Source organism: Antrostomus carolinensis, unplaced genomic scaffold, assembly GCF_000700745.2.
Source record: "Antrostomus carolinensis isolate BGI_N321 unplaced genomic scaffold, ASM70074v2 scaffold24655, whole genome shotgun sequence".
NCBI lineage: Eukaryota > Metazoa > Chordata > Aves > Caprimulgiformes > Caprimulgidae > Antrostomus > Antrostomus carolinensis.
This window is the reverse complement of record NW_010318772.1, coordinates 9,848-20,680: the sequence shown is the minus strand read 5'-3', so window position 1 is coordinate 20,680 and position 10,833 is coordinate 9,848. Positions and strand designations below refer to the sequence as shown.

Below are 10,833 nucleotides of genomic sequence, written 5' to 3'. Positions count from 1 at the left end.
TTTGGCTGAGTTTGCTTTTTGACTCCTTTTTTTTTGTTGATTCTCTGTAAATGTTCCTGGCTGATGTTTCTCCTTATGGTGGAATGACAAAGGGCAGGTTTTGGTGGGTGTTCTGGCTGTTTATTTCTTCAGTGACATTAGCCTTTTTCTCTTCCTGAGGGAGGCTGGATGGAGGTGACAGTTTGTTTATTGGACTTAAATGAGGTTGAATTGAAAAATAAGAGATGGCAAGAACCTATGCTGAACACCATGGTGTAAAGGAGAGAGTCTCTTACTGTACAGATGGGTGCAGTAGGAGAGATCCCCGCAGGGAATACAAGTTCATGCTGCACCACTAAGTTCTTTGATATTCATTCATAAATATGGATGGGTATTAATTAGGAAAGGCAAGTATTTCACTGATGCAGATATGTAATCCTGTCTTTGAAGAAAGTAAGAGGTGCATTTGCGGAAAATATCCCGAAAATACATGCTTTTGCAAAATGGTTCCTCACCTCCTTTTGTTTAACAGAAGTAGCCACAATAAGGATCTTTTATTTAATGCCTGAAGTAGTGAAACAACTTTATAAGCAACACCCATGGACTTGCATGACTTTGCAAAAGCTCAGAACACTTCTCAGCCCATGCTATTCTGAAAGCAGTGGATGGAAGCGCAGAGCTCCCCCTCCCCACATCCCTCATGTCACGCTACAGGCAGGACTGGTGCCTCGCTTGGGGTTTGCTGCCTGGATGAGACCACCTCGATATCTGCCCAATATCGACATGGTCTTGCAAAAGAAATGTTGATTCTGGCAGTTTGGCTGGCAATACCTCCAATCTATCAGTCAAATTAGACATTAAGAATCTATATCTAAATCCAGTCCCATGAAATAACTTGCCTTGGTTTTTAGCTGGGACAGAGATGGGTTCCCTTTTAGTAGCTAGAATAGTGCTGCGTTTTGCTCTCAGCCTGGGATTTGTTATGATAAAAGCACTGATAACATCCCAGTGTTTTAATTTTTGTCACTGGAAGTGAAGGACTTTGTGTTTTGTTAGTCTACAAGCACAAGATGTAAGGGGGTGAGGAATATTTAAAATAATAAGCTAAATTGGCATTTAGATATGCCAATGCCATATTCCATATCATATAACATCATGTCAGTACATTAGTGAGGGGCTCTTCCTCTCTTGCTCTCTCTGGCTTTCGCTCGGGCTCTCGCTCTCCCAGGATTGTGGTTTCAGTTCGGGACTGTCGCTCCTCCAGGATCGTTATCTGGGAACGAGCTGGACTTGGTCAGCGGGTGGTGAGCAGTTGCACTGGGTATCACTCATTGGCATATTTTGTTACTGTTATCATTATCACAACTATTTTAATATTAGTATTATTTTCAGTTTTCTTCTATTTCAATTATTAAATTGTTCTTATCTCAACCTATGAGTCTCCTTACCCTTGCCCCCAGTTCTCTCCCCTATCCCCAGGGGAGGGCGGGGGGAGTGAGCAAATGGCTGTTTTTGGCTGCTAGCCAAGTGAAACCAACACAGAACTGAATGTTTCTAGCACCTGTAAAATTTTGGGCCATTCATGACAAAGCTGACTAATATTGTGAGGACTGCTTTTCTTCTGCTCAAACTAAACAAGAGCAGACCACCCTCTACTTTCCAGTCTCTCCCTCTGCTATTTGACCAGCCTGTTGATCAGGAAGCTTGTTGGCATATCCAACTTAGCAGTCTCAGTCAAAGCAATGAAGCTGATCACAGGATTACAGAAATGTTAGCTGAGAAGGACCTTTGGAGGTCATTCAGCTCAACCTCCCACTTGGAGCAGAGTTTTTGCCAACACTGCATCCGGTCAGCTGTGGCTTTGTCTAGACAAGTGTGTAATACCTCCAAGAATGGAGATATCACGACACCTTTAGTCTGCCCCAGGGCTGCACCACCCTCCTAGAGAAGAAATTTTCCTGAAGTCCAATTTGAAACTCCAGAGATGCATTTCAATGCTATCACTCTCTGGTATATTATCTGCTGCTACTGAGACCCATTGGTCCCTGTTATTTTTGTAACTCCACCTCAGGTAGTTGTGGACCCCTAGGCGTTCTCTTCCCTAGATTAAGCAATCCCAGCTCCCTCTACTGCTTCTTGTAGGCCATGTCCCTTAGACCCATGACCATCCTGATAGCCTTTCGCTGGACCCTATTTTCTCAACATCCTTTTGAACCAGGGGACCCAAAGCTGAACATGGTATTCCTGATGTGGACAATATCTCCAGTACACAGAAGAAAGGGCTAACAATTTCCCTCCAACTATTGCCTATCTTCTTCATATTGTGATGAGAGTGTCACAGTGGCTCATACTCAACACAATCCCAGTTTCAAGTTTCTCTGTGTCCCTCTGAACTGAAGCTCTTCCATTTGGCATGTTAACCACTCTCCTTTAACTTATTATAATCCACAATGAGGATGCACCTTCTCTCTTTGTTTAGGTGGCTGATGAACAATATTAGCCCCAGTCTACCACTGGAGCCCAGTGGTCCAGCCAATTTTCACTTCACCTAACAGTCCAGTCTTCCAGCCTCTACTTCCACAGCTTCTTTCCAAAAGTGCTGTAGAGACAGTGTTGAAAGCCTTCCTGAAGCCAAGTGGTCTTATATCCACTGCCCTGCCCATCCCCACAGCCAGCCATTTCATCACAGAAGGCAGCTTTGTTGGTCAGGCACAACTTGCACTTCATAAATCTTTGACCATTCCCTAGTACCTTCCTGCCCTATTACCTGTTTGGAAATGGACTCAAGAGGTTGTGCTTCCTGCACTTGCCTAGGACTTGAGACAGGTCTGTCTGTACCATGTTCTCTGTCTCAAGGATAGGCACAACACTGTCCCAGTCCTCAAGGACTTCCCTGAGGCACTGTGATTTTTCCTAGCTGAAGCTTGCTATCACTCTCAGCCCCTTGGGGTGAATTCCATCCAGCCTCTCTGAGCAGCCCCTGCTGCTGGCTGCCCCCTTCATCCCAAGCTGTCAGGGCACCTACCAAGCTCTGGCGCAGGCAAATAAGCCTACATCAGCATTTTCCATATTTCATGTCACTTGGTTGTCTCCCTTACTCATTGACAGACCCACAATGTTCACTGTGGGCTGCCTCATCCAGAAACAGCATATGCAAAGCTCCTTTATGAACCCTCTAGATCTCCAGTGCCAAGTGTGGGAAGCTTATGGGCATGGGGCTCCCAGCCTTTGGAGAGGAGATGAGCTCGGGAGGAAAGGGGCTTCCAGGGAAGCCTTGACATTTGGCTGCACATCTGAAACCAGCAAGTGGCAAATCTGCAAAGCCCTGAGCAGCTCAGAGGCACTGATGTGGGAGAGCTGGGACTCATTTGACTGTACAACCAAGGGGCTGAGGACTGAGCAGACTTGAACCTTATTCATTACTGTAACCCCACAGGGTGAACTCTCAGCTTTCTTGAACTCCTTTCTGTACCACTGATGAACATAACCTGCAAGACATGCTACGAGCAGGAGTCACCAATCTGTTCGTACCTCTAGTTATCTTCTAAGCAACTGCCTTCTGAAGATACACTTCAATTAAGGCCGCAGTAATGGTTGCTTCTCTCCATCACTGTGCAGGATAAATGAAAATGTGCCAGACATTTCTGCTGTTCATGGCTCACAAATCCTTAACCCTTGTGCTGACTGTCAGCCATATGTGATTTTGGCAGCAGCTCCTGTCCATTCTCTACAGAAGAAAGAAAAGGAAAAAAAGAAAAAAAAATACTTCAGCATGATCAAAAGACAACTTTGTTTCCTCTTCAAGGAAAATGTTAGAATTTAGTTTAAATGTCTATAAATGCTGTGTAAAAATTCCTCTGCATGTCAGTGCTGCTTGTACAGAAGGGATTCTGTATGGCTTTGGCTGAGCGTCTCAGAATTGGGTATATTAAAATGCATGTAAATCTTTGGTTATATCTCAGAAGGAAGCTCTCAATAGCTAGTGCTTAACATCATACAATGTATTTGCAGCAAGGCATTTATTAATGCATTGAATTTATCTCCATTTCCTGTTTGCAATGCATCCAAAAACCAGACCTCAGTTGTTATTTCAAATGTGTTTATAATTGCATTTTATTTCAGGCCTGTTTTATTTATACATATTCCAGTCTAAGGAAGGTCACACGCACTCCCTTGTTTCAAGTACAACCGTTCACGCACATGACGTGATGTTTTCCTGGATGACTGAAACCTTTGTGAAGAGCTGGCTCTTCCCTCTCCCATGCAGGCACAAGCACAGCCCCAGACACATCTGCAGCGTATGGACCAGTGGGCATGAACCAGACCCCTCAATGCACAGCTCTCCAGTCTCCTTTGCCATGCCCAGAGAAACCCTTCAACTCAGAAGGTCCCCTGGGCACACATAAGCAACCTCCAGAAGATGATGGCTCAGGTCTGTCGTGGCTATTACAGTTCATGGCCTGCCTGGATGGAGAGCAGGTCCCACATCACCCAGGAGGCAGCAAGTCTTCCTACTCTTTGGCCTATGGCCAACTCCACTTTCACCAGGGGGCAAGAGAGTAATGAAGCATGTATCCACACAAGATCTTTTCAAAATGTCATTAAGAATATTGCATAAGATTAACAGCCTTGGGAATCTCAGACCTTTCCAGGAGAGGAAGCTTCCCTGGACCAGTCTTAGTTCAAGTACCAGCATGACTTCTCCATCAATGGCTCTGCCTACTGTCACAGTTGAAGTGGGTTACTGCAAGACTTCTGCTTGGAAAAATCCTGTCTGAGCAGTGGGAAGGAAATGAAGTACTGAGCGTCAAGAAAGCAAAAATTTTAAACTTTTCCTACTTGTCCCTTTTAATCAAATTAAATAGAAGTAAAGAAACCTTCCAAATAACTTAAGCATCTACAACTTCCATAAAAATACATGGCCAAATGGAGATTTTTTTTTTTTGAGCTGCAACACAAACTCAGCTCCTTTTTAACAAGCAGAGAGTCCAAAAGGGAAAATTACTGTTGTATATCATGTTCTCACTGTAGGAAAAGGTTGAGTAAGAGACAGCAAGTCCTTAAAACACTGGCTCAGGAACAAGATCTACTTACATCAGAGAACTGGCAAAATCATGATCCTCAGCTGCAAGTTCTCTCTGCTGCATGGACAACAGCTTGCTTTTGAAGCAGGTAAAGAGCAGTTTCGAGGCAAATCGGCATCAGTTTTTGTTCACCTTCACAAACCAAGTGTTACAAGCCGTAGCAGGCGGCCCAACTGTTTCAGTTCAGCCACCGAGGCAGCCAGTATCGACAAACGTATTGGTTGAAAAAGAGGAGCTTCCCTGAGGCATCAGCAGGGAAACAAAGCGGAGGGGAAAGCGACTCCGAGGACAGGGTAATGGAAAGTCAAACTCAAGTTGACTGTAAAAAGTGAAAGCAAATAAAGATTAGTAAGAAAAAAGCAAGAGTGGAAGCACCTAAGGTTGGAAATCAGTACAACTCCTTCATGAGCACAAACGAGGAAGTCAGCAAGCAACAGAGAAAAGAGAAGAAACAAAGACCAGGGGCCAAAGTAGAGAGAAAAAAACCAAACTAGCTAATTGTTTGGAAGTACAGAAAGGTGTGTGTTGGGGGGAAAGCCAAGGGCTACTACTCATCAGCATTTCCTCCCCTATTGCTTTCTGCTGTCTTAGGAAGCAGCTTTTCTTCTCACTCCTTCTACAGCAGCTTTCTCCTCCTTGACTCAAATCAGATTCTGATTTCCTACCATCAGATTTGTACAGGCTCAGTGCTGCTGTAGGCAAGAGAAAACAAGACCCAGTGGGAGGAAACTCCAGATCTCATTCAGATTAACACAGGCAGCAGGTCTGACCATGCTTCTTCCCCATCCAAAGATCCTCCCCTCCTACACACACCTGAAGTCACACTTTGTATTTGGCACTTAAAAAGCACTTGACAGCGTCTCATTTCCTGAGTAATTAAACTGCTGTATGCATTAAGTATTACCACAGAATAAATGAGTTAGTTTTTCAAGAAATTTGTACTTCTCTGAAGCTGTAAGCCCCCTTCCGTATAGGACAGATGGACAACAGGGGAAACTAGGAGATAACAGGCTCTGACTACCTGAACTGCCTGAAGCCTAGAAGAGGCAGAACTGAGGCTTTGATGGAAATCTTAAAAGTTTCCCAAACTGGTGAAGACCAGAGCCTCAGGAAAAACTGGAAATTACTCAGCATTTTTTTTAAAAAATAAAAATAAAAAAATCCTTTAGGTATTGCATGCATGTGATACACAGTAACCATGTGCAGCTCACAGCTTGAAAGAGTGCTTTATTTTGTTTCATTACAGATTCAGTCCAGTTCACAGAGAACACATTAGTTAATACATATCTTCACTGTGTAGGAGAAATGGGCATGAACACATGAGCACTCAGTCACCAGCCTTTTATAGCCAATTTATGCGACTTTCACCTCGAAAGCATCATGTATGGCACACAGGCTTCACTAGGATCCCATACAGGAACGCTATAACATCACCTCTGAAAGCACAGGAGAGGAGGCTGTAAATCTTAAGGACTGTAAAACTGTATATATACTGCTTGGGGATTTAACTTTCAAAATCCTGTTTTTGACATTAACTTGAGAGTTTGTTTTTAAAAAAATGCATCCCTGAATATGTTCTTTCTTGAGGCACATGTTCAAGTTCAGGCTACAGATAGCAGTCTTCACTTCAAGCAGCCACTGAGAGCTGAGGGCTTGGAGCAGCCAGAAGTGTCTTAGACCCAGGCCTCCAGGTCTCTGTGAGCTGCAGTAGCAGCTAATAGGAAGAAGGGTACCTGATTCTCAGCAGAACAAAGCAATCTCCCATGTTTAACCATTCTATGAGAACCTGAAATAGCAACAAAGGCAAGGATGCTTGCTAAATCAGTCCCTGTTAACCTACCAAACTTACCTTCCTTGTTAGGTGCAAGGTCTGGTAGCAATCCTGAGGCTTTGGGTTTTTTAAACCACAACACAGGACTCAAGACCCCAAAAGCTCATCTGTTTCCCCTGCACATCCAGGCTTACACCAGCAGTCTAGCAAAACACACTGTCGTTCTTCACAAAGCCTTGATGACTTGCATCAAAGTTCTTTGATGCACCCCATAAAAACTCTCCCCATGACAAACAGAGCTTCTATCTTTAAGCAAAATAAAGCTGATAAATACTATAGGCAGTTATCGGGGGACAGGGGGGAGGCAGAATGGGGACAGGGAGAAAAGCTGACCAAACAAACCAACTTCCTTCTGGAGGGAATTAAAGGGTGACTTCTTTTAAACTGTGTTTGCTGCTAAGGGTGACAAAATCCCACTATCCTCCACAACCTAACACGAAACCAACAGGAACATGGAAAATACTCGCAGAATGAAGATGAGAGGGCAGAAAAGGGACTATGAAAGACACTTTCATTCTGAAGTGTGTTTCAAGTAGCTTAGATTTTTCAAAGCCATTTTAAAAGTTTTGTGCACTTAACTTGCTCCTGAATACTCCACTATTTTTCTGACCTTTCCACCTAATTACTTTTCTCTCCTCTCAAAGAGCAACATAAAATGAGAAAACAAGAGTGAGAGAAAGGAAGCTCCCTTGGAAGAAAACAAGAGTGAGACAATGAAGGCAGTGAGTTAGCTAGCATATACCATCAAGCACAGAAAGTATTCTATAAGCTGTCACATATAAGAGCAACATGGTGACTTTCATTTTTCCTCCACTTCAAGCAATCACGTTTTGAAATGTTTAAAAGAAAATGTCCAAAGTTCATGCCCAAGCTCCTCAAACTTTTAAACACAGCATCTTACAACTGACAGAACACTGTTTGTCTTTTTATTTGTAAACCAGTTTGAAATATTTTACAACATACTTTTAATTCCATTTTTCTAAAGAAACAGTACTTAAGAACTGAAAGACAGTGTGCCATTAAATGTTAAGGACCATATTTTAAAAACCTTTATTAAAAAAAAGGTTATACAGGTATGACGAATTTAAGCTGTATTTTAAAGTCAACTACTTAAGCATCTAAATGATTGAAAATGAAGTGCAAAACTGGAAGTCCAGTCACAGATGAGGCTGTAGAGTTGTGCTCAAGATAGAAGAGGTCTAACCATTGCAGGCACAGCTGCACGCTCACAAGCTAACTCAGTCTCAGCCTTGAATCCTGCGAATCTGAGTGACACCGCTGATTACATCAGTTTGATCTACTTAATATAAACTCTGCCTTTCTGGTAAGGATATTAACTAAAGCTTTCAGTTAAGCAATAAAATCTTTCTAGTTAGCAACAAAAAATGAAAATAAAAATGACATGCTTGCTCTGTTTCAGGCACTTTCAAGATCATAGTTTATTTACTGTAGGTAAAAAGCTAGTATACAGATTAAGGGATCCCTTAAATTTCAACTCTACAGTTATACACCATCTAGTATTCTTGCTCTGAATATTAACCAAAAAGAGTTTCTAAACACCTGTAAGCCCCACTATAAATCTGCATTGTTATGAGGAAAAATATATATAAATCAATGTTTAAATTTTTCAATGCATAATATTTACACTGTGAAACCAATGGGAGATAACAAGCAGTGGCAAAGAGGCAATAAATTTTTAAAAGCCAAAGTTTTTTATATATTTCTTTACAACAGTGTGCTAATCAACATAATTGTATATAAAAAGTTAAAATATAGCAGAGTGTCCCATTACAGAAATCCTAACCGTCTGAACTGCAGTCATTACTTGCTAACCATTTACATGCAAGGACTGAATTTTTTTGTTTGTTTTTAAAGTGTAAAATAGACTATGAGGTTTAAGAGACAAACATTAATTTGTGTACAAAATTAAAAACGGCACTCAAGAATTGTACTGGTCACGAGCCTCTTCCATACAGGGTGGGGACGAAGAAGTACAAACGACGATAGAAAGCGGTCTCTTTCCACACACTAATTATCAAAGGCAATGCATAGACTTTGAATACCTGGGTGGCAAACTCTGTAGACACTGGAAACAAACAGCTTTCACATACATGCTCTTTACAGGAGGCCTCTCTTTCCATTGAATGGCAACGGCTGACAGCAAGTAAGGGGCACCAGGTGTACAACTAAGTAGATCTTGCAAAATACTAAGATGGGGCAGTTGTTAATATACAATTTGAACTCTATATACAATATAATGGAATGTATCCCATCCCAAAACTGGTTTATGAAACAACTGGACCTTTCTATACTAGCCTTATGACTCAGCTATCGTTCTAATGAAAATATAAGTACACAAGAGACTTGCATGAAAAGTAAAACTTATGGAGTATTTTACAGGAACTATTGACAAAGCTGCTTAATGGCATTTCTGCTTTTAAAGTAATTTTGTTAGATATAATCGAAACAACATCTGGGTAGAAAATGTCCTGACAGACACTTCAACATGGAGCTTTGGTGATTTAAAAAGGCCTTTTTTAATCTGTTATTAACTGCACTGCGGAAGTATCGATGCATGCACACATATGTGTCAACTGAGATTAGTGGTCCAACTGCATGCACATTTCCTCCTTGAGGTACTTTCCATGTTAAACCGCTTCAACAATAAGATGAAAAATAGATTAAACAAAGTATTCCAGATAACTCAAACTGAATAGGAAATGGAATGCCAATATGGCAGTAAAACCTTTTTCTGTTGTTTTTACAGGAAGATCTCTTGTACCAGCAGAATCCTGTATACAGATACACAGAGAAGGAGGGAATACACCACTTTTAATTCCCATTAAACAAAAGCCGATTCATTATGTGAGAAGGTACAAATTACAGAAAACATGAATAGTCAATAGAAGAGAAACAACTGGTTTACATGACAGAAGAGAGAACACTTCAGTCTGAATGCAGTTATTTTGTGAAAGCTGCTACAACAGCCCACAGAATCTCATTCGTGTTGGCTTTCATACATTCAACCTCAGGGTCTAAATCCAGAAGCTGTCGCACTCTCTTTGTGGCTAAATCATACTGCTCATCCAAAAGTGGGGCAAAAGCGTTCTCCAGAACATCTGAAGCATGGGCTAAATAAACCAGTGCCAGCAAGCGCTTGTCCATGCGGTGAGGGTCATTCACCCATTTGTCAAGAACTGCTTCTTGAACCTTCTTGATGAGGCGCTGTTTGATATTGTTGTTGGTGAGAGGGTGCGTAGTCATGTCAAAAAGAAGGAAGTTCTGTTTCTCTGTTGTCAGTACACCTTTTTCTACTAGATTTTTAGCCAACCGTTCACGGACATTTCGTAGTTGGTAGTGCAACTTCAATGGGTTCCATGTTTCACCTAAAAAAGCAAGCAAAAAACCCAACAGTCAGGCAAAGTTTCAGCTCTGCTATTACAGTGATTTCCCTCTCCCCTCCCCTGTGGTGCAGGATGAGCTGTCAAATTCATATAGCTGACTATTACAGTAAGATATTGTGCTAATGGCAGCATTTCTCTGATCTCTGACCTACTCAGATATGGGCATAGAGACAGAGACCATGAAAGCCTCCTTGGAGAAGCTTCAGTGTACATTTAAAGTTGCGACAAAATGCTAGCTAAGCCATGTCTTGATGAAGGATATGACACAGAGAGTCTTGTACTGAAGAAAAAAAACCCCAAAATCCAAACCAGTCATGACAAAAGAGTTTACTTTTAATAATAAAAATAAAAGTAAGCACCTTGTTCAATCTTGTGCATTTGTCTGCTTCCAGCCCTTTACCATTTCAGAGACTGGAAGAAGTGTCATTGCTTTTCTTTCTGTGACAGAGACAAGCTAATACACACCTACCCTGTACGTTTCTCTGCTTCTTCAGGTTTTCATTCTTCTCTGCCTTCCTGTCCCCAACAGGTCAAA

General features: G+C 41.8%; 1 protein-coding gene across 1 annotated transcript in view; it reads right to left on the bottom strand.

Annotated features, from left to right (window-relative positions):
• Nucleotides 1-8,873: 8,873 nt before the first annotated feature.
• The window catches only part of GOLPH3 (golgi phosphoprotein 3), a gene marked incomplete at its 5' end in the record, with an annotated part of 10,906 nt that continues 8,946 nt past the window's right edge, over nt 8,874-10,833 (bottom strand). Inside the window, one exon of the mRNA XM_010169044.1 lies at nt 8,874-10,280. Coding sequence (XP_010167346.1) covers nt 9,856-10,280 — 425 coding nt within the window. The remainder of the gene's footprint in view (nt 10,281-10,833) is intronic.